We start from the raw sequence: 24,273 nt of genomic DNA on the forward strand, positions 1-24,273 counted from the left end.
AGTCCTGCAGGACAGATCAGGCAAAATGCTCGTCCCACCTGCCCTGTTATCCAGACAGCAGTACTTTGTCAACATGTGGAGTGATGCCCACATCACAGCATTCGATATGCCTAGGACTGGCACACTACACACCAGTTCAGTGGAAAGGGCGTTTGCTCCAGATGGAGTGAGCATTCAAGCCTTCTGGTGCTGCTTCTTGGCTAGCCAATAACCAAGTCTGAACCATAAACAATCTATTGCAAGATGGTCCTCTTCTGCACTGCTTTCCCTTTTCGAGCTCTAAAGAGGCCAACGAATGTTTATTGTCAAAGTGATAAACTCTGGTCCGATGGACTTAAAAACTGAGGGCCTTTTTAGAATCAAGACAGTGGACCTGTTTCTTCTCCTTGAAAGGATGGGAAGGAGCGTGGAAGGGCAGCAAGGGGATTGTCCTACATGAAGAAAAAAAATGAGAACCTTAAGCATGAAGGCAGCTCTTGTCCGGAGAACCAAGTTACCTGGGAAGAAGGAAGTGTATGGTTGTTGCATTAACAACGCCTCAAGTTCACTCACTCGCCAGGATGACATTATGGCAATGAAAAACACCATTTTGAAAGTGTAGGAAAGTGCCTCTTCTTGACATGGTCACCCCTACTTTTTGCTCATTGGTAGTGATGCTTTTGATTGGAAGTGCACTGGGTGCCTGCTAATCAGGCCCCAGTACCAGTGCCCTTACCCTAAAAACAAGACAAATGCTCAATTGTAATCCAATTGGCAAGGGCTTTAGCACCAATGTAAGTCCCTGGTGAATGGTATCCCTGTTACCCAGGGCATGGGTACTAAAGAGGGGTCCATACGGGCTTCAGTAAATATTATGCCACCCGAAGGGACCCAGACCCAAACTGCATGCAGAATGCTATTGCAGAATGTGTGAAATGGTGCAACCCATGCTGAAAAGACAACATTGCTCACTTCCGGTTTGCAATGCCCACTCCCAGTGCATTGTATTACATGTGACAGCACATCTGCATGAGCAGATGTACCCGGTGATGCCTAGTTCTATTTCTAGACATTGCATGTGTAAGGAAGCCATTTTGAGGACATGTACTGGGCACTGGTCATCACGAGTTACCCTGCTCCATGATGGCTTCACTGAAAATACTAGTGTTTGGTATCAAGCACTTTGTCTTAATAAATCTGTTCTGAAGCCAGTATCAGATTATGACATGAACCCAGAGGGCACCTTAGAGGTGCCCCATGTATCCCCTACTAGTCACTTAGTGTGTTGGCTGACTGATTTAGCCAGCCTGCCACCACAGATTAGTTTCTGACACCCCCCCCCCCCTCCCCCGAGGTGACACCCCATGCTCTCACATGCCAGGATCAATGCCTGCCAGGCAGAAGGTGATCACACCTCCTCCAGCAGGATGGCTCGAGAATGTAACATTTTCAACGCCTCTGCACCTTTGATACCGGACCATGGCTTCCTCCCAAACCTGGGGAATGCCAACCCCTGCCCTAAGGCCCATTTGGCACCAGAGCAGGCAGGAAATTAGATATTCAGGAGGTGTGGTTCACTCATCGGCTAGTCATGCCCATGTGGTGGGCTACCTGAAGTGGACAGCCGAAGAAGGGTTTCACCATCTTGACTTTGGTGAAAATTGAGACTTCTAGGTCAGAATTATGCCCACTCTCCAAAGGAAGTGGTCATTTAGGGGTTATAGTCACGCTAGCAGTAGGTAGCCCATTGGCTACTATCATACACTCCCATAACCATCCTTAAATTGAGTAATTAGTGGTCTCCCAGAAACCAGACCAACAGATTTGACTATCTGAGAACAGAAGGACAAAGAAGAGCAGGCACTGAGAACCAAGGACATGCACATCGACTAGCCCAAAACCATACCTTGCTTGTTGCTCCTCAACACTTGCAAAGACCCAACTAGTCCTGCGGCTGTGCATCCTCCCCAACACTTGGAGGTCTGCTGAGCACCTCGACAACCATCTAGCATCTCCCTTGGGGTGGAAGGAACCATTCCCCTGCCGGCACTGACCACATCTGTCCAGTACACCGTGTTGTTGGCCATCGGGCCCACAGAGGGAGCAACACTTCAGGAGAAGGTTTTTGTGGCTCTAAGAGGTCAGCCCCGCCTCTCTGCCAAGTTTCAAGATGCTAGACCCTCTGGAGCACCCCTGCACCAACACCGTGAGTGCAGGGGCATTTGCACCAGCCAAGGCCTGTTCTTCGCCCAGCCCACACACCGCCACCTTGGAAACATATCTGCACATCAAGGGACTTCAGGACAGACAAGATCCACTGCCAGAACGGCCTTGCTGTTTTGCTTTCCTCCCACTGCAGATCTAGCAACATCCATGAGAACCTATAAGGCAAGTGGCTAGCCAGCCAAGCACCTCTCCACAGCCCAGGTTCACAGCTCCTGACTGCATTGCCTTGGCCTGAGCCCCCATTTGGGTTTAGCCAGACTTGTCCCCAAGTCCCTCACTACAGTCTTTGTTTTCAGGTGCCCATTACTTTCTACGGTGTAGCACTCAAGGCTACCAACCTGCCAAGCACCGCCGCAAACCAGACACACCAGGGTAGGAAAACAAAAACTGCTGGTCGTTCTTTGGACCTTGACCCCCTAGCACCTTACGTTCCAAAGGGCACCTCCCGAACTTTGACTACAAGTATGTTTGCAGTATAGGTCTTTCCTCCCATAGGATAACATTACCATGTTTGAAGCTCAGGCCCCAATAACTGTTATTTAGGGCAGAGAAAAGGCCCCTGCAAACACCCAACTCTCCACTGCAGAACTTCCCAGGCCACGGGGAATGGCAATGCACTATACAGCGATTGATGTGAGGTAGCAATCAGCAACAAGTGGGTGGTTGGAGGAGCCGCCTCTCTCCCCCTCAATGGTTCCCGGGACTTGTAGTCCCCAAATCTCAGCTGCAGAGATCACTCCCCCATCCATCTTCACAGAGATACTCCAACTGTAACTTGGGAGACCAATTGGGCGGCTGAAACCCTGGTTTCTAGCTAATCAACAGTTTTCAGAGTGCCTTGGAGTGAAAGTAGCTGCATACTTTGATTCGAAACAAGGTTTGATCTTCTCTGCCGGAATGCTGCGGGCAGCAGGCAAAAGCCACAATTTATGGCTGGGTTAAATCTCTGATCCATACTCAGGAATGAGAAACGCCAACAAATGGTCTGTCCTAGAACCCCAAATTCTACAGCATGAAAAAGTATGTGTGTCGGGCCCCCAGATCATTTACTCTAGACAACTGGAGGTGGCCAGGTCTCCCTGGAGGAGCCCTGCCAATGTTGGAGAGCCTCCCTTCATCAAGTCCATGAATTTAGAGACAAATCCAGTGTACTTTATTGGCGAGCCACTCGGGATATGCCCTCTAGGATAATTCCCTCAATTAAACACAGGAGAGGTGAGATATGCCACACAGCAGAGGCTATTGCTGAAGTCTTTGCAGACTACAATTGAGCCCTGTATGCTCAGTCATCACTCGCTCCTGACAGACATTCCCCTACCACAGATTTCTCCACTCAGACGGGTGGACCTAGCCAGCCCCAGTCACTGGAGGAGGTGGAAGAGGCCTCAACTGAGATGAACCGTGGCAAGACCCTGGGCCCGATGGCTTTCCGGTGGAAATCTATTGAAAATATTGAGATACCCTGCTACCTCGATTGCTGGACCTCTATTTGGAAGCAGTGGACAGGGGAGGGTTCCCACAAGAACTGGATCTGGCCACCATAGTAGTTTTGCACAAACCTCATTGCCCCCCAGAATGTTGCACCTCTTTATAAGCCAATCTCACTCATTAATACTGTACTAAAATTTACTGCAAAACTGCTTGCCTGCAGGCACCTCTGGGTTATCCCCATCCTGATCTACCTCGATCAATGCAGATTTATGCAGCACCACAGCATGAGGCACTGTATTAGACAGATCCATATGGCGATGACTTGGCACACCGAGATCCAAGAATGACATGCCCGCCTGCTTATTGATTTTGAAAAGGCCTTCGATTTGGTTGACTGGGCATTGCTAGATCAAGTACTCTGCAACGTGTGGTCTTTGGCTCGCATGCGAATGCCACCTACTATACTCTTCCCCTTCTACGCATGTGAGTCAATGAAATTCTATCCAGCCTTTCCCTATTAACAGGGGAACTGGACAAGGGTGCTTCTTGTCCTTCTTGCTTTTCACACTTGTAATAGAGTCCCTTGCAAGTCTAGCTAGATGTGGCACAGACACAGGGCTGGTACTGGCAAGAGGGAGAGGAAGATGGAATACAGCTCTATGCGGATTATGTTCTTCTTTACTTGACGAGCCCAAAGGACTCCGGTCAGTGAGTGATGAGAATATTGTCCTTTTATGGGAAGGTGTCAGGCCTCAAAAACAACTGGGCAAAGTTGTTCATAAGTCTGCTTAAGAGGGGAGCAGAAACCGTGGACTGACAGACACAGATCCCAAAATTAGTTTCAGTTATCTTGGCATGCATGTCTCAGTGAAACTAGCCATGACCTAGTTTCTCAGCCTCCCCTCACTCTTGACCAAGATGAAACAAGATTTTAAATCATGGGAATGCCTCCCACTGCTGGTCCTTGGTAGAATGGCCTTATGTAAAATGACCGTTTTGCCACAATTTTAGTCCAGGACATTGAAGCCACTTTTAGATCCTTCCTCGGACGTTGACTCTGCTGATAATGCCTGCTGACGCCTCGAAAGGAGAAACTGCTGAATAGAAAGAGCAAGGCCTAGAGAGAGTGTTTTAGCCTTGCTCTTTTTAAACATATCCAGGCCAGAGTCCACTTTTGCTACAAAAAGACAACAGCCATCACAGGCATATCCATTAAAGATTGCTGCAGAAGCCTGGGGAGTGAAACGAGGCATACTGTCTCAGCCCCACACTGGTCCCCAATGTCCTACCCAGTCAGTAGTGTTCAAACCAGAGTAAATGGAGTACTTCACCGCATTCTGACTGTCCTGAATAAAATGTTGTAGAGTCAACAAGATGGCTGCCACTCTGTCCCATACGTTAGCGAATGCATCCATGTGTTTCGACTCTTTGTCTGACACGTTGAGATTGAGGTGACAAGTGGAAGCTTGCACCACCGGGATCTCTAGAGTGGGGTGCTGCAAGAGGAAATGGGTGTACGGGCATGGTTATTACGACCTTGGAGGTGGTATATGGGTCTTGGCGTCTGAAAAATCCAGTGTTGTGGCAAGGATGCTGGCACTGAAGGTAACATCGGACATTGCAGTTGTGTTGGATCCGGTGGTGCAAAGTTAATCTAAAGTGATAGCCTTAGAGCAACGCTAAGTGGCACAGTTAGTTTCTGGGCTAAAATTCATTGGTGGCAGCCTGACTTGAGGCCACCTCGGATCCTTAGGGCCTGAAGGTACTCTAACGGGACCAGTGGGGAACCAAAGATCTTGGCCACCGCAAACCTAAGCTCATGCAGCTGTTGTGGCATCGTCCAGGACGCATAGTGAGTAAGGTCGGAGTCAGTTCTGAAATAGGAAATCACTCCACAGCCCAGGGATACCCGGTGTGCCCCAAGACTCCAAAAGGTGGGAGTGGCAGGACTTTGATTTATTTTGCATTACATGAGTGAGAGAGAGTCTTTGCCCTCTTCTAGTAGTTCATTGTGCAGCAATCATATAACACTGATTTGTGTTTGAAGCTGAGGCTCTAGAGACCGATCCTATAGGTATCTGCCACTGACAACTAATGATGACAGTTCCAACATGGGTTAAACCCTGTTGGTTTAGAGAGAGGCACAGCACTGAACACTGAGAAAAATGGAAAGTTCTGGCAAACTGTCAGGATTCAAGAAGATCCAGATCCATGTTGGAAGGCACGGAAAGAAAGGAAGTGACGTGAGATTGCAGAGGTGGTGCAGATTTAGTCACATCACATCTGGGATATGACATACCTCATGCGGAGCAGCACAATGCCACCTAGTAAAGTGCAACAAAACTACTAACAAAGATTTACGAACCCAGTCTGGCACCTAGGGAAATTTAGGTGAGGAATCTGCAGCTCCAAGTCTATCAGAAATCTCGATTTAAAGACTTTTTCATATTGTGCCATCTTGTGAAAGACATACATGGGGGAGAGTATAATTACTGATCCAGTGTGTTGTGCAGTTTAGAATATTACTAGTTAAAATATACAAACCCTATGAAAAAGGTGCTTAACACCTAAAAAGAGACACCAGCAATGTATCCCCTTTCTGGTAATTATGGTAGAATAATTTTAACAAAGTTCTAGACCCCGACATTAAATAATTCACACCTCCTCAAGGAAATATAAGATCCTTTAAAACAAGAAAATTTGACAAGGTTGATAAAAACACAGGCATAAGGGAAGTAGATCAACATTTCAAATTAAGTAAAGGTTGGGGGTAGTCCGGTTAGACAATCGGTAGAAAGGTTTTGGCTGTAGCAACAATGGCTTAACTGCTTAACAAGGGCACTTGGGACCATGCATAATTTATACTCAATACTTTCAGAATATGCACCTCTATTTAAAAAAAAAAAAAAAAAACACCATGGGTGTTCTATGGCATGGAAGGAAATGTAGTTTCTGATTCTGAGTTCAGGCAACTTAGTAGTGTAATGCTTCTTCCACAGGACTGAGAAAGTGGAGAGATTAAAAGGAGACAGAAAGAATGGGTGGATAAGATGGAGCCACAGAGTTTAGAGTGAGGAAAAGAGTCAAGGGTGGAGGATTTGAGAGAAGGTTGGGTGGAATGGAAGAAATAGCGGTAACAAGTGGTGCCCAAACAAAATAAGACAGGGAGGTGGAGATGGTATGAGGGGCAGGGCAGTTAGAGTGGAAATTTACGTGAAGGGGTATCAGAAGAGGTGGGGATTCTTACGAGGGAGGATCCAAGTGAAGGAATAGCTTCTTACCTGTAACTCCAGTTCTTTTGTAGGGGTATTTCGATGATAGTCATAAGCGCTGAATAGTTCTGCCTGCTTGCAGGGACCCCGGAGCACTGTTCTGAAATTGTCTTAAGCGTAGATTTTCGCCTTTCTTCAGTAAGGTCTGCATAGTCACTTAAGAATGGCAATACGCAGCTTAAAAGGGAGGCTACAAAGGCCAAATTCTTCATCCTACTTAGTTGAAAAAAGGGGACTGCAATATAGACATGCATTAAAATGCATGGATATTCTCAAGATTTTACAGAAAAATCTTTCACAAACCTTTTTGCAATGTTATACAAGGATGAAGGAATCCAGGGCAGTGTAGCCCATAGGCTGCCATTATACAGAATGAAAATTAAGCTGTGCCTTTAAGAGCAGATGGTCCTCCCATACATCATCGTGCTTAGCAAGAGGCAGTTGCCCCACTTCCTTTTGTAGACTTTGCTAGCTGAGATGGAGTCTGTGAATTATTAATCCTTATTAATAATATTATTATGTCTATTCCACCGAGGAGGAAGGAGGGTCGCTTATTACCATCATGGAAACACCCCTATGAGAGAACTGGAGTTACAGGTAAGAAACTATTCCTTCTCTCGTAGGGGATTTCCATGTATAGTCATAAGCACTGAATAGATAAGCAAGCCCATCCCCCTGACAGAGGTGTGGTAGACAGAACAATAGAGAGATATTAAGTCATGCAAAGAGATTTCTAAGAGAAGCCTGTCCCATTTGAGCATCTGTCCTAGCACCAGAATCAAGACAGTAATGCTTAGTAAAGGTGTGGACAGACCTCCATATAGCCGGTTTACAAATATCTGCTAATGGAATGTTTCTCATTAATGTAGCTGTAGCTGCCTTGCCCCTAGTGGAATGTGCCTTAGGTCTGCCATCAAGGGACTTATTGACTAGCTGGCATGAGACAATTCATCTGGACAAGGATTGCTTGGAGGTGGCCAGGCCTGTTCGAACTGGGCCATAGTTAATGAATAGCTGTTGTGACTTGCAAAAGGATTTAGTTTCGTCTAGATAAACTTTTAGAACCCTCGTCACACCCAGAGAGTGAATTGTTCTCTCAGAAGTAGTAGATGGGTTTTGAAAGAAAGTTGGTAAAGAGATAGTCTGGTTTACATGAAAGTCAGAAATAACTTTGGGTAGGAATTTTGGTTGTGTTCTCATTACCAGCTTGGAAGAATGGAAAACTATATATGGTTCCTGAGCGCAAAGGGCCTAGATCTCACTAATCCTGCGAGCTGAAGTAATTGCTAGAAGGAAGGCAGTTTTCAAAGTAGGATGTTGGAGATATTTCTTGTGTATGGGCTCAAAGGGATGTTGCATCAGACGTGAAAGAACTATATTAAGCTCCAATGGAGGAGGATGACGTCTAGTAGGAGGAAAAATCTTTTTACCCCCCCTAGGAAGTCTTTAATGAGTGGAATTTTAAAGAATGAGGTTTGTGAAGGATTTTTCCTGTATGCAGTCAGAGGTGCCAGGTGTACTTTGATGGATGAGAATTTTAAGCCAGATTTCGCTAGCTGCAATAGATATGGAAGAATAACATCTTCTTCGTATGTTGTTGGATCTATGCTCTTGTCCACCACACCACATGAAGAACCTTTTCCTCCTGGCATATGCCTATCTGATACAAGGTCGTTTCTGCCTCTCTTAGAACATTCATGCAGTCGAGAGGAAGGTTAAGGTGACCATACTGCACTATCTCAGGAGCCATGCTGCCAAATTCAACAACTAGAGGTTGGGATGTCTCATCTGACCTCCAGATTTTGTGAGAAGGTCTGGGCGGCATGGCAGTCTGAAGTGTGGATGGAGTGACTGGTGAAGAAGGTCCGGAAATCACCACTGCTGTGGCCACTCTGGAGCAATGAATATCATCTTGGTTTTGGAGTGGGACAGTTTGATGAGGACTGCCGGGATCAGGGGAAGTGGCGGAAAAGCATAAAGAAATTCTCCTGACCAGTCTATCCATAGGGCATTCCCCAATGTCCATGGATGGTAATACCTGGATGCGAAGTCTAGGCATTTTTTGTTTTCTGGTGTTGCGAATAGATCTATAGAAGGGGTACCCCACATGGAGAAGATGCAGTAGATGACGTCTTGTAGAACCTACTTGTGGTTTTTATCTATCACTCTACTGAGAGGGTCTGCCTGAACATTTTCTATGCCAGGGAGATCAGTTGCGGTTATTGTAAAGTTCATGGCCAGAAGACAGTGCCAGATTGTATGAGCCTCCAGGGATAGAGTCCTGGATCTGGTGCCCCCCTGCTTGTTCAAGTAATACATGGTGGCTGTATTGTCTGTTTGAAGAAGCAGAGTATTTGTGGTGAATGCAGGAAGGAAGGAAGGCATTGAGTGAGGGTTGGACTGCACGTAGCTCTAGGAGATTGATGTGATATAATCTCTCTTTCCGAGACCAGAAGCCTTGAAGCTGTAGATGATCCATATGGGCACCCCATCCGAGTAACGATGCGTCCGTGACTATCGTCTTTGTGGGAACCGGTTGGTGAAATGGCATCCCTTTCAGGAGATTGCTCGGAGAACACCACCACTTGAAGGATTGTATTGCATGTGGAGAGAGAGTAAACCTGTCCTCCCAATTGCCCATCAGCTGATCCCATTGGTTTTCCAGGCACTCCTGCAAAGGCCTCATGTGGAGGCGAGCATTTGGAGTGAGGTAGATGGAAGACGCCATCGACCTCAGGAGAGACAAGACTATTCTTGCTGTGGACTCAGGAGATCTCTCTCTCTCTCTAGAACATGACATTTCTGGAGAATCGATAAAAGTCGCTCCTCCGAAGGAAACACCTTTGCTTGAATGGTGTCGATGGTGGCGCCTAAGTAGTGCAACCTCTGGACAGGTGATGGCATCGACTTGGTGGGGTTGACCTGAAGGCCTAGTCGTTGGGAGTAGTTAGTAGGTCCAATTGAAATTCAGCTGGGCCTCTTGAGATGTGGATGCCTTTATGAGCCAATCGTATAGGTAGGGATAGACAAAGACTCAATGTTTTCTTCAATGGGTTGCCACCACCGCCATGCATTTGGAGTATGTCCTGGGTGCTGACTTGAGGCCGAAAGGTAGCACTGCATATTGGTAATGGTCTTGTCCCACAAGAAATCTTAGGAACCTCCGATGTTTTCTGGCAACGGTTATGTGGAAGTAAGCATTGTGAAGATCTAGGGAACAAAGCCAATCTCCCTGGTGAAGCTGTGGGTAGCTCTGATGCAAAGATAGCATTCTGAATTTTTCCTTCCGAATCCATTTGTTGGCTATTCTTCGATCGAGACTGGGTCTGAACATGTGCTCGTCCTTTATTGGCACATGGAATTACTGTGAGTAGATTCCTTTTCCTCGTTGATCTGCAGGAACTGGTACTATTGCCTTCTTTTGTAATAGGACTTTGACCTCTACCTTGAGAGCGTTGAGGTGGAATCTGGAAGGCTTCGGGGGAAAAGAAGGCAGAGGATTGGTGAACCTGAGACAACAGCCATTCTACACAATATTCAAAACCCAGGCATCTGATGTTATGCGTTGCCACTCTTCCAGGTAATGCGAAATCCTACCGAAGTGGGTAATGGAAGACGGGGCAGTAAGGATTCAGGGTTTAGACGCCGATGTTTGACGTCCTCCTTGGGCGGTTTGTGGAGTGGACTGACCCAGTGCCGGTTTGCGTTGAGTTGAAAACAGACTCTGGTGCTGTTAGTGCTGAGTTCTAGGTGGCACCCATTGCAGAGTTTGGAGTCTTTGCGAGAAAAACCTGCGGTGGTAGGGACGGAAAGACTTTGGCTGCTCTCTTGGTTTTTCAACGCCTACAGCCTTAAGTGTGTCTAGTTCTGCTTTTATTGTAGACATCTCATCATCTGCGTGAGACCCAAACAGAGTAGAACCTATAAATGGGAGGTTCTGTATTCTTTGCTGCGCTTCTGGTTTGAGAGAAGTAAGACGTAGCCACAAATGCCTTCTCAGAGATAACCCATGACAATATCCATGCACCGCTAAAATAGAAAAATCCACTGCTGCGCTTATAATCTGGTTAGAGACCATGGCACCTTCGGTAATAATTTCAAGGAAATCTTCCTTCTTATCCTTGGGAAGGTGATCAGCAAATTGAATGATGAGTCTTAAAGAGCGTGATCATATCTGCTCAAAAGGGCCATGGCACTAGCTGTCTTAATGGAAATGGCTGATGTTGAACAAACTTTGCGGCCTGCAGCATCTATCTTTCTACTCTCCTTGTCTGGGGGAGAGGAGGATGAAGGAGAAGTCGAATGTAGCTTCTTGGCAGGACTAGAACTATTGAACGTGGTGTTGGGTCTGCCCTTAGGAATAAAGGATCCTGTTCTGGAGGGCGATATTTCTTCTGGAGTCTAGAAAGTGCAGTCTTGGCCGTTGCTGGTGTCAAGAATAAGTCCATCACCGGTTCAAGCAGACCCAGGACCAGCGGAAGCAGGGGTCTTGCAGAAGACCGCTGGTGTAGGGTTTCAAAAATAACTGATGTTATCGGTGTAGGTACTGCCATAGGGATGTTAAGTTTGGTAGCACCCCGGACAAGGACCTCCTGAAAAGTGTTTACGTCGTCAATCGGTGAGATTCGTGGCGATGGAGAGTCAGACAGAGTTGGAGAATAGTCTCTGGTAGACGATGAGGAATGCCTATAATGGAAGCGAGATGTTGACCTTTTGTTAGAGTCATGACAATGGCGGTGTCTAGATGTAGAGGAGCGTCTAGAAGACTGATGATGCGAACGTCTTGAGGATACTGCAGGAGTCGTAAGGGCCGTTTCCGAAGGCGGTATCAGAGGAGGCACCACAGGAGCCGTTGGAGCTGGTGGAGGTGGAGAAAGCGGCGAAGCCATTGTCTTATGGGGAGGAGGAGATGGCTGAGGAGAAGATAGTTGAATCATGAGAGAGGCAGAGGAATCAGATGTGGAGTAAACCCTCCTTCTCTTCCTTAGAGACCTCCTTGACGTCCATTGTCGACGTGTTCCTCTAAACGATGATCCTTCATGACGCTGTGTATCCCTTGACGGTGACCCCTCGTGACGTTGGGTGGTCGACATTGATCGTCTATGAGGTCAGGTGTACCTCGACGTCAATCTTCCATGCCAAGTCGATGCCGACCTCGAGAGAGGGGCACTCCTTGATGTCAGATGTCCATGTCGTCTCGACGGATGTGTAAACTCTTGACGTCGACAAGCAACGCGATGGCGAGCGGTGTCACTTCCTCGACGGCGAGATTGTGTTCGACGGCAAACATGTTGGCGCTGTTACTTGCCTCAACGTCAATGTTCTCGACGTCGACCGGGACCTGATTCGTTTTTAACCAGAGCTGCGTTAAGAAGCTGCCATGGACAACAAAGTAAGAGCCCTGGTGGAAGACTGACCTTCTCCTCGCTCTAAGATCCTACTGGTAGGCTGCTTTCTCTGTCTGCTGTCCTCTTTGGCATGGAGGCAAATTTTCTCACTGTCACCCAGGGTTGCGTCTGGAGAAGTTTTTGCATATCTCACAGGCATCTGGTATATGTGAAGCTGGAAGGCATATAATACAGACCTCGTGTGGGTCTGTTTTGACCTTCCTTCTGCCACAGTGAGGGCACTTGTCAAAAAGTGAAGGCATTTTGGATGGAAAAAAGGCCTACATTTCTGTCAGACTTTTACAAAAAAAGACAGAAAATACTCAAGCAAGTTGTAAAATGTCGAGTAAAAGTGTAATCAAAATGATTTTAACAGAAGTTTTTGTGAAAAATCTATAAATAGGTGGAGCTCAATGCTTCAGGGTCCTGTCAGAAGGAGCCGGAAATAAGAACTGAGGCAACTGCCTCTTGCTAAGCATGATGGGATATGGGAGGACCATCTGCTCTTAAAGGCACAGCTTTATTTTCATTCTGTATAATAGCAGCCTATAGGCTACACTGCCCTGCATTCCTTCATCCTTATGTAACATTGCAAAAAGGTTTGTGAAAGATTTTTCTGTGAAATCTTTAGAATATCCATGCATTTTAATGCATGTCTATCGTACAATACCCTTTTTTCAACTAAGTAGGATGAAGAATGTGGCCTTTGTATCCTCCCCTTTAGGCTGCATATTGACATTCTTAAGTGACTTTGCAGGCCTTCCTGAAGAAGACAATTTTAGAACAGTGCTCAGGGGTCCCCGCAAGCGGGAGGAACTATTCAGCGCTTATGACTATACATGGAAATCCCCTACGAGAGAAGCGGGAGTTTGGGTTTGGAAAAGAGGAGAGGAAGCACAATGAGTGGAAGAGACACATGTAGAGAGGGTGAGAGTTAGAAGTGTGAGGATTAAAAAACAAAATATTTTTTCTGGGAAGAGGTGGGGAAAGCAAGAAGATTCAACTGAGATGTGGAGGTTTCATCTGGTCAACGAGACAGCAAAAAAATAAACAAATATGCCAAGACCACCAGTAAATTAAGACTCTAGGCATCTACCTAGGAAGAGTTAAGGCATAATCTACTGGACGTTACAGCTTGGAATCCCCACACTGGCTAAGTCAATAGTCTCAAAGCTCAGTAGCTGTTCTCTCACTTTACTGCTTCCTCCTGGCTGCCGCCCGCTGGAATTCTGACCTCACTTGCAGCTGCACCCAAGCACAACCAGGGTTCAAAAAAGGGGGCTACAGGTCCTAGGAAATACTGCATCACACTAAGGGTCAGGTGCTTTGCTTTTGAGTCATCAGAGGGCAAGGAACTACTTCAGGATTTCGGTTGAACCACACACCAAGCAAAATAAACCACCTGCTGTTGGGTTTCTCACACTGCTACGACATAGAACTCATACCCTGCTTTACACTGCCCCAGTAGGACCTCTGATGGAAGAAAGACTACAAGTCCCAGGAAGCACTACAGTAGGGCGTTTGGCCAGCTCACACGCCTAAAAACCATCAAGAGACAGACCATCACTTTAAGATTTGGATTGGGCTACCATCAGGGATTGAATAAGGCAGGGCTGAGCCACTCCTTTTATTGATTAAAGGCTGAAGGTACAATTTTACTATTTTTGAGTGTCCCTTTACAAGTGGTATTCTGGGTTTGTGCAGTCTACTATCAGGAGCAGTGTAGGCATAACCCATAGGAAAACAGAGCTTCCAGAAATCTCCTAGAAAGGGCTTATAGCCCCACCCCAAAGATACAGATATTATCCAGGAAAACACCAGAGGTCTATGGTGTAACCCTAACAAACTGCAAAGGTGCAGTCCAAAGAAACAAACAACTTAATTGATTTGCTGTTACTGGGTCAGAAAATGGAGGAGATGGGTAGCTAATTACCAATGAGTTCAGCTGTAGTGGACAAACACCCACTGAGGTATACAACTAACTTCCAGATGGAATATGGGCTGGCCTAACAATCAAGACAATGCCTGCAGAAAAGGATTAAGGAAAGAGGCAGGGTTTCAGGCCCAAATAGTCCAAAAAAGGGATGTGCCTCCGGAATACATCTTAGATCTCTTTGTCCTGGACCACCTGGAATTTTTGTGTGTGCTGATGTCCAGGGAAGAGGGTTCAAGCAGGAGGAAAAAGGGCAACATCTAAAGCAGGTCAGGGAAGGGGGCAAGTGCCAAGAGACTGACCTGCGGATCGTGGAATTAAAAGGAAAGGCGGAAATGAAGAACCTAAGCAGACTCATAGAGGTGTTGAATGCCTGCAACAGTGCCCACAAATGTGGAAATAAAAGGTATTATTCAGTACAAATGAAACAACACAGACAGAACTGCAGTAAAAAGAGTAACAGAATGTAGCATTTAATGAAATAGTGCTTTATTAAACAAGTTGGACTTCTGGCCCCTTTATAGCACTTGTAACCTTCTGGAAGGTCACCTGCTCATGACAACAGTCAAACTGGCTGTGGGGTAGTAAAAATAAACAACTGAGGTGGGTGGGTAAGTTCAGCAAACTAAGCATAGGGTGGGGGTTGCAGGAGAACAAGATTACAACAACAATTTCAGATGGAATCAAACACAGCTTGCCATTTCACATGGGTAGGTAAGAACAAAGTTCGCAACGGAGTGAGAAATACAACTTACAACACTAATAAGATGTTACAGACACCAGAGTAAAATTTACATGTGCACACAACAGTTATTCAGGGTACTTCAAATCCAGTGTGCTGAGCAATTGGTGGTTGCACGGGCAACTGTAACCTCTCCTGGGGTAACCCTCGCTCATGGCACATCATTCTGCAGTGCCCAACTGATCACATCCCTCAACAGGGACCAATGGCAGACAGCCACTGGTGGCAAATTTATGCTAAGCCACATACTTTAAGGTGATTATCCACACCACAGGTCCTCAAAAACAAGCAATTAATAGGTAAACAGGTAAAAGTTTGTTAGAGTGGACCTTGTAAACCTATACTTCATATTAACAAATGCACATCAAAGTTTAAAAAGATGTGTGCTCTTTCAGTTTTCCGTATTAAAGTGAAAGATCAAGTGGCGCTCTTCAGGACTCAACCATTAAGGACTTGAGATATATCCTGAAGAGCACCAGTCTAAGAAGCACTACACTAACAGTGCTTGATAATTAAATGGCCCACAGAGTTGCTCACAAACTTTAGAACCTGTAATATTTTACATGCCTATTTGTAATATAGTATAATACCTGTCTGCTGTGTCTACCAGGTCTTTGCTCCATAGCATTTGAAAACCTCTCTCTCATCTCCAAATTGTTGCTTTCCTTGCTCAAAAAGAGATCGTTATTTTGAGATAGTGGATCAGTTTCAGAGTAGCTGGCAGACAGGCTCTCAAAAGAGTGGTTCACAGGAGACGATGGTTGAAGAGGACACTCCAAAAATTTCTTGATTGAGGGGTGGTTGAAAGCCATTTGATCGCACAATCTTGGACCCTAAGGGGTAAAATCATGATTCAATTAAACTTACTTTTATGATCCTGGAGATTAAAATAAAGTGTTGAATTGTTATTGATTCACTTAAACAGGACATTCACATCAAACACATACACTAGGGAATATCACATACAAAATTAACTACATATATAATTATGTTTGGTACTCAATATGAATAACTCAATATGAATAACATTTTTATTTGTATCTAGTGTTTATCACCGCAGCTTTTGTGATTTAGGGTGCAGGAAGGAGTGACAGAGTGTAAGAATGTAAATGTACTATAAAAGTAGTAAGTGAAATAGATGTTCATGCAAATGTAAATGTATATACATAAGTACAAATAAGAAACTGGGCCGACTACAGGCTTCCAGGGAGGAGGGAGGGCGTATGTGAATCTGCAGCACTACATGCCACGAACAGATGTACACCGGGTAAGTGACATTTTCCATTCGATAGCATGTGTAACTGCAGATACACGTGTTATGCATAGAGTAAAAAGCAGTTGTTCTCCCCAAGATAATGCAGTGGCTACTCTGTAGGAGTTGGAGTTGTTTGAAAAGTTTTTAGGACAGCTTGACCAACATTGGCCAGTTGCTTTAAAAGTACATTCACACAGTAGTGCTTTGTAAATGTAGGTGGTGTAGACCATGTGGCAGCTTTGCATATGTCTGCCATTGGTATGTTTCCTAAGAATGCCATAGAAGTACCCTTTTTCCTAGTGGAATGTGCTTTAGGTGTTATCAAAAGTTGTTGTTTTGCCTTAATGTGGCATGTTTGAATACATTTAACAATCCATCTAGCTAATCCTTGTTTAGAGATAGGATTACCTTTATGTGGTTGTTGAAAAGCAACAAAAAGCTGTTTTGTTTTCTTAAACTCTTTTGTTCTATCCACATAATACATTAGAGCTCTTTTAAGATCAAGAGTGTGAAGGGCTCTTTCTGCAGTTGAATCTGGCTGTGGGAAATAGACTGGCAATTCCACTGTTTGGTTTATGTGAAAAGGTGATACAAGCTTTGACAAAAAATTTGGATTAGTTTGAAATACATCTTTATGTTTGTGTACTTGGAAAAAAGGTTCCTCGAGAGTGAATGCTTGTATTTCACTAACTCTGGTTAACAAAGTAATCGCTACTAGGAAAGCAACTTTCCAAGTTAGAAATTGAATCTCACAGAAATGCATGGGTTCAAAAGGTGGGCCCATTAGTCTTGTGAGTGCAATATTGAGATTCCAAGCAGGAACTGGTGGTGTTCTAGGTTGAATAATACATTTTAGTCCTTTCATGAAGGCTTTCATAGCTAGAACTCTAAAGAGAGAGGTATGTTGTATAGTCTGCAAATATGCTATCCTGATATGGCAGTAAGATAAATGTTAATAGATGAGAAAGCTAAATTTGACTTTTGTAAATGAAGTAGGTAGCATACAATATTTTGTATTGATGCTGTAAGTGGGTCAGTATTTTTAGATTGACAGTAATAAACAAATTGTTTCCATGTGTTATCATAGCATTTTCTAGTTGTAGGCTTGCATGCTCATTTGAGAACTTCCATACATTCAAACAGAATTTTTAAGTATCCAAATTCTATGACTTCAGGAGCCAAATCGTCAAGTTGAGAGCACTGGGATGTCCGATTTGTCCTTTGGTTTGTGTTAGCAAATCCTGTCTGTTTGGAAGTTTGTAGTGAGGTACTACTGACAGGTGTACGAGTGTTGTGTACCAATGTTGTCATGCCCACATGGGTGCTATCAGTATCATGGTGAGATAAATTTGACACAGTTTGTTAACCAGAAATGGAAGTAGTGGGAGAAGGGGGAAAAGTGTAAGCAAATATCCCTGACCAGTTGATCCATAGAGCACTGCCCTTGGAAGAGGGTGTTGGTGCCTGGATGCGAAGTTTTGGCATTTTGCGTTTTCGCTTGTTGCAAATAGGTCTATTTCTGGTGTCGCCCACTTTTGAAAGTACTTTTCGAGTACGAGAGAGTGAATCTCCCATTCGTGTATCTGTTGGTATGTTCTGCTTAGGAGATCCGCTACCTGATTGTGTATTCCTGGAATTTATTCTACTAGTAGATGAATGTGATTGTGAATTGCCCATTTCTACATTGTTTGGGCTAGAAGGGACAGTTGAGATCAATGTGTCCCGCCTTGTTTCTTTAGATAATACATGGTTGTCATATTTTCTGTTTTTATCAAGACAGTCTTGTGTTTGAGAAGTGGTTGAAACGGTTTTAGGTCAAGGAATACAGCTAATAATTCTAAATGGTTTATGTCATAATTTAGCTGTTTTGAATCCCATTCCCCTTGTATGGTAAGGTTGTTGATATGTGCTCCCTAACCTATCAATGATGCATTTGTTGTTATTGTGGTCTGAGGCACAGAGTCCTGAAATGACCATCCCCTTCATTAAATTGCTGAGATTCCACCATTGAAGGGACTTGTGCGTTTGGCGGTCTAACAACACTAGATCTTGCAATTTACCCTGTGCTTGAGACCATTGTTGTGAGAGGCACTGTTGTAGTGTTCTCATATTTTGTCTTGCATGCGGTACTATTGCTACCAGGACGCCATCATTCCCAATAGTTTGATGATAAATCATACAGTGTATTGCTGATTTGGCTGCATTTGTGGTATGAGATTTTGGAAAGTTTGTATCCTTTGTGTATTTGGATAGGCTAAGGCTTTTTGTGTATTGAGAATAGCACCTAGGTAAGGTTGCACCTGTGCTGGCTGAAGATGGAATTTTTGGTAATTGAGAGTGAACCCTAATGTATGTAGGGTTTCTATTGTGTATTGGGTGTTTTGTTGACATTGTATAACATTGCTTGATTTTATTAGCCAATCATCTAGACAAGGAAAGACATGTATGTGTTGTCTTCTTAGGTAAGCTACTACATACTGCTAGACAATTTTTGAATACCCTTGGAGCTGTTGTTATGCCGAATGGCAGAACTTTGAATTGGTCATGTTTTCTTGCTATCACAAACCTTAGGTATTTTCTGTGAGCTGGATGGATGGGTATGTGGAAATACGCATCTTTTAGATCTAATGCAGTCATGTAATCTTGTTTTTGTAGTAGTGAAATGACGTCCTGCAGAGTTACCATGTGAAAGAGTTCTGACAGGATATATAGATTAAGTGGTCTGAGGTCTAGAATGGGTTTGAGAGTGCCATCCTTTTTGGGAATGATGAAGTATAGTGAGTATACCCCTGTTCTATGTTGAGATTTTGGAACTATTTCTATTGCCTCTTTTAGTAGTAGCGATTGTACTTCTTCTTATAATAGAATGTTGTGTTCTGCGAACAACCTGTGATAATGAGGAGGAATATTTGGAGGGGTAGAAATCAATTCTAGGCAATAACCATTGGGGACACTCAAGAGTACCTATTGGTCTGTGGTGATATTTTGCCGTTGGGAGTGGAACTGCTGCAGTCTGCCCCCCCCACACACAGCAGATGTGTGGGGTTGTGGCATGCTTATGAAGTCACTGTTTTGATGGGGTAGTGAATGTTTTTGAGGCCTGGAATTTGCCTCTGAAGTGTTGGCCTCTATAAGAGCCTCTAAATCCCCCTCCTTGGTACTGTCGCTGGTGACCTTGTTTAGGCTGGGAGGTAGAAGCCTCCATAGATTGGGGCTTGAATCCTCCTCTAAATTGCTGCTTACGAAAGGAGCCTCTGTGAGGTGTTGTGTATAGGGCTCCCATTGCTTTAGCAGTGTCTGAATCTTTCCTGAGTTTTTCTATTGTGGTGTCAACCTCAGGACCAAACAGGTGTTTCTTATCGAAAGGCATATTCAGTATAGCCTGCTGTATTTCTGGTTTGAATCCAGAAGAACGTAACCATGAGTGACTGCATATGGTTACAGAAGTATTCACACTTCTAGCTGCTGTAACTTCAGCATAAAGGAGACACCTTATCTGGTTATTACTTATCGCCTGACCTTTCTCAACAATTTGTTGAGCTCTTTTCTGATGTTCTTTTGGCAGGTACTGTAATAGCTCAAAGCAAAAACAACAAGTGATGGACGGAATGCTGAACATTGTCAAACACTCACCCCCAGTCATAGATCTGGGTTTAATCCATCGTTCTTTTGCTCACCATGCCACCCCAGTTTGGACCCAGCCCTATGCAAATCAGTCTTGACCCTGTTCCTCATGGGAACAGTCCAGACCGAACTGCCAAGCCAGGTCCTCACTGGACCGGAAACAAGCATCCTGGGACCGGTTTTGGGGTTTCACCCCTCATCAGCCAGGCTAGCTTGAATCCAGTGGCATGGGAAGCACGGGACCCACGTCTGGGCATACCCTTCCCACTTAGGGCGACAAAGCAAAAACAACAAGTGATGGACGGAATGCTGAACATTGTCAAACACTCACCCCCAGTCATAGATCTGGGTTTAATCCATCGTTCTTTTGCTCACCATGCCACCCCAGTTTGGACCCAGCCCTATGTAAATCAGCCTTGACCCTGTTCCTCATGGGAACAGTCCAGACCGAACTGCCAAGCCAGGTCCTCACTGGACCGGAAACAAGCATCCTGGGACCGGTTTCGGGGTTTCACCCCTCATCAGCCAGGCTAGCTTGAATCCAGTGGCATGGGAAGCACGGGACCCACGTCTGGGCATACCCTTCCCACTTAGGGCGACAAAGGAAAAACAACAAGTGATGGACGGAATGCTGAACATTGTCAAACACTCACCCCCAGTCATAGATCTAGGTTTAATCCATCGTTCTTTTGCTCACCATGCCACCACAGTTAGGACCCAGCCATATGCAAATCAGTCTTGATCCTGTTCCTCATGGGAACAGTCCAGACCGAACTGCCAAGCCAGGTCCTCACTGGACCGGAAACAAGCATCCTGGGACCGGTTTCGGGGTTTCACCCCTCATCAGCCAGGCTAGCTTGAATCCAGTGGCATGGGAAGCACGGGACCCACGTCTGGGCATACCCTTCCCACTTAGGGCGACAAAGCAAAAACAACAAGTGATGGACGGAATGCTGAACATTGTCAAACACTCACCCCCAGTCATAGATCTGGGTTTAATCCATCGTTCTTTTGCTCACCATGCCACCCCAGTTTGGACCCAGCCATATGCAAATCAGTCTTGATCCTGTTCCTCATGGGAACAGTCCAGACCGAACTGCCAAGCCAGGTCCTCACTGGACCGGAAACAAGCATCCTGGGACCGGTTTCGGGGTTTCACCCCTCATCAGCCAGGCTAGCTTGAATCCAGTGGCATGGGAAGCACGGGACCCACGTCTGGGCATACCCTTCCCACTTAGGGCGACAAAGCAAAAACAACAAGTGATGGACGGAATGCTGAACATTGTCAAACACTCACCCCCAGTCATAGCTCATGCATCCCGTCCCAGTGAGCTCTATCATACCTTGCTAGCAAGGCTTGTGAATTTTCAATATGTCATTGGTTAGCTGCCTGTGTAGCTACCCTCTTGCCACTATCAAACTTCCTGCTTTCTTCATCAGGGGGAGGGGCATACCCTGACGATTGACTATTGGCCCTTTTTCTGGTGGCACTGACAACCACAGAATCTGGAGGTACCTGCTGTGTATAATGTAAGCAGGATCTGTAGGTGCAGGCTTATATTTCTTATCTATGCGTGGTGTCCAAACCCTAGCTTTAACCAGCTCCTTAAATATCTCATCTGCATGCTTGATCCTGCCAGGTAGCATTGGGAGGCACTGGTAACATGAGTGCATGGAGGATAAGGTATAAAAAAGGAAATCCTCTAATAAAGGCTCACTGTGCATGACTACCCCGTGTACGCAGCTGCCCTAGAGGTGACCTGCGTGTATGCAGTTGTATCCTCTGGTGGGGAAGGTTTTGAGGGATATAGGTCTGGGTCATTAGCTGGTGTGGGATCTGGATCATACAGATCCCAAGGATCAACCATATCACCATGAGAAGAAGTCTGTGAGTGAGTTGGTGAAGGTAATGGTGGTGGGCTAGTGGGTGGTGGTGAAAAAAGAAAGTTGTGGTGAGTGTGGGGGAGAAGTATGCAGAGGTAATTGCTTCTCCTTCCTTATAAAAATCTTTGCTGGTGGTGAAACAGTATTGAGATGTTCCTGAAAAGCCAAATTTCTTCTAGTCTGTGGAGGAGGTGCAGTAATGATCCTCCCAGTCTCTTTATGGATATGGATCCTTGATTGTTTTCCATCTATGATTTCCAGAATGGGCTGAATATCAGTGTCCTCAGAAATGTATTCTGATGGTTTTGATGATTTAGAGGACTGTTCATCATATGGCTTGGAGCTCTGCTTTAGGTGGCTCGAAAGTCCTTATTCTTCTGTGTAAGAATACTTTTTCAGCTACGGAGTTTGCCGTTTTTTTCGGGCCCGAAAATACAGCCTTTTTTTTTTTTCGGATCCAAGGCAGGATGTCGAGGTTTCGACTCCGAAGAGTGTGGACTCCGACTCGGAAGTTGAGCTTTTGGTGGATTTGCTCAACTCTGGTATCAAAGTGGTTGTGTCCTTTTTCCGTGCCTAACCCGAAGATCTGTCGCCCAGTATTTTCTTGCGGGTCAAACCATGGCTCTCTGGCAGCAGTGCACCCAAAGCCTTTGATGGTATTTTAAGAATGGGCGTACGGGCAGTCGTACTCACGTGCTGACAGGCAGTGATGAGTTGGCTATCTTCCTCCAAGTCTTCTTCGGAGTCGGTGTCCTGAATGTAAACTGCCTTCTGCGCCTGTTCTTCCTCAAGGCTTTTGATATATTCTGTACTTTTTGATGCCATTTCCAGTCTCCTGGCTCTCCGGTCACGTAGTGTCTTCTTGGATCGGAACGATCGACAGGCTTCACAAACCTCTTCTCAGTGATCGGGAGAAAGACACAAATTACATACCATCTGTTGGTCTGTGTATGGAAATTTTGCGTGGTAGGCCCGAACAGGCCCGAGATGGGCACTCACCCAGAAGGGCGAAAATTTGTTTTCGGCTGTTCTATTGGCTCGACTATAGATGGAAACGTGATCGAAACAATACCGACGGTCAAAGAAAGTTATCTAGAGTTTCCGATTCGAAATCTCGGAGCGAGAGGAAACACGTACGAACCCGACAGCGGAAAGAAAACAATCTAACAAAATCTTCACAAGACTATGCAAAAAAAAGGTTCATCCACCAAAGGTCCTTCTGGTAAGTTTCACGGTGATCTGTCACGTAGGGGCAGAGAAAAAAAAAGGGGGCCCAAAATGTAAATTCCCCATGCATTTTCCATAGATTTCTTTAGACATAGCTACAGCAAAAACAGCTGAACGGAATTACACCAAGACTGTGCTTTTTGTGATGTGGTGTAAATCTGTTAAGTGATTTTTAAGCAATTAAGGGGAAAAATAATTGTATATCTGGATGGCTGAGCTTACAAGACTCTTGCAAGCCTCCTGCGACAACACAAATTCAGAAATTGAGCCCTGTGATTGGTTGAGAAGCCCGTTTTTCACCATGAGCCTTCATGCTCTTGCGAATCCTACGAGAGAAAACACTTGGATTGGCTGGCTGTTGGAATGTTAGAAATGAAATGCGCCCATTATTGTTTACAGTGAATTATGTGAGGTGCTGTTGAACTGAAGCAAAAAGGCTATATAAGTGAACAGCAGAAGAGCATGCTGTCCCCCTAGATTTAGAAAGGCGTTTAAGAGATAACTACTGTGAAGATTATAAATGTATATTGTTTTAAACTAATTTTTAGGATCTCACAGGACTCTTATGGGACTGTGAATAGTAAAAATTAGTAGATAAGTTCTCAATACTTTTTATTAATAGGAATAGATACTGTGGCGCTTGTTTTTTAAAGAAAGTGTGAAAGAGATGAGTACTGAGATGAACATATGGTTAATTCTTATTCTTAAAAATTGTTACAATCCCGTAAGCTTTACGCAAGACCCACATGGAAAATTAGTGGGCCTGCCACAAGGTGTTTACTATCCCGCAAGACTATCGTGAGGTTGTATGGTGGAAAGTAAAGAATAAAAAAGCCAAGGTTAAACCAATAGTTACCATTCTTATTACATGGTTGAAGAAATGTTGTGATGTGACTGGTTGCAGTACCAGAGATAGCTCAGTTTGTCCTTGGTGCTTTGGAGAAGAAGGTCTGTGAGTTGTGCTCAGCAAAAGTGAATTTATGTGGAACTGAAAGACACTGGTGTCTTCATCTGCATTTAAGACAGAACTTCAAGTTCATGTATTTAATAATATATTTTATAAACTTTGTTTTGAAGTGTCAGTAAGTGTACTAATGTTGGTAAACGTATTCCACACTATGCTTACGGAGTCAAAAGCTGTTTGGGGAGGTGTTGACGTAGCTTGTAAAAGGTAAACAATGTATAGATGTGCACAAGGTTTGAAGATTGTGTTACGGAATTAAGTTTTTCAACTGTATATACTTGTCAGTAAAGAAAGAAAATTATTTACTTACCTGTCTCTTTAGTTCTCCAGTATTGGAATCTTTCATAGA

General features: G+C 44.8%; 1 protein-coding gene across 2 annotated transcripts in view; it reads right to left on the reverse strand.

The window, feature by feature from the left end:
- Positions 1 to 24,273, reverse strand: part of YEATS2 (YEATS domain containing 2) — a 1,667,962-nt gene that overhangs the window by 1,468,681 nt on the left and 175,008 nt on the right. For both annotated transcript variants that reach the window (XM_069213699.1, XM_069213698.1), the window contains exon 5: positions 15,561 to 15,803. In XM_069213699.1, coding sequence (XP_069069800.1) covers positions 15,561 to 15,803 — 243 coding nt within the window. The remainder of the gene's footprint in view (positions 1 to 15,560; positions 15,804 to 24,273) is intronic.

This window comes from Pleurodeles waltl, chromosome 11, assembly GCF_031143425.1.
Source record: "Pleurodeles waltl isolate 20211129_DDA chromosome 11, aPleWal1.hap1.20221129, whole genome shotgun sequence".
Taxonomy (NCBI): Eukaryota; Metazoa; Chordata; class Amphibia; order Caudata; family Salamandridae; genus Pleurodeles; species Pleurodeles waltl.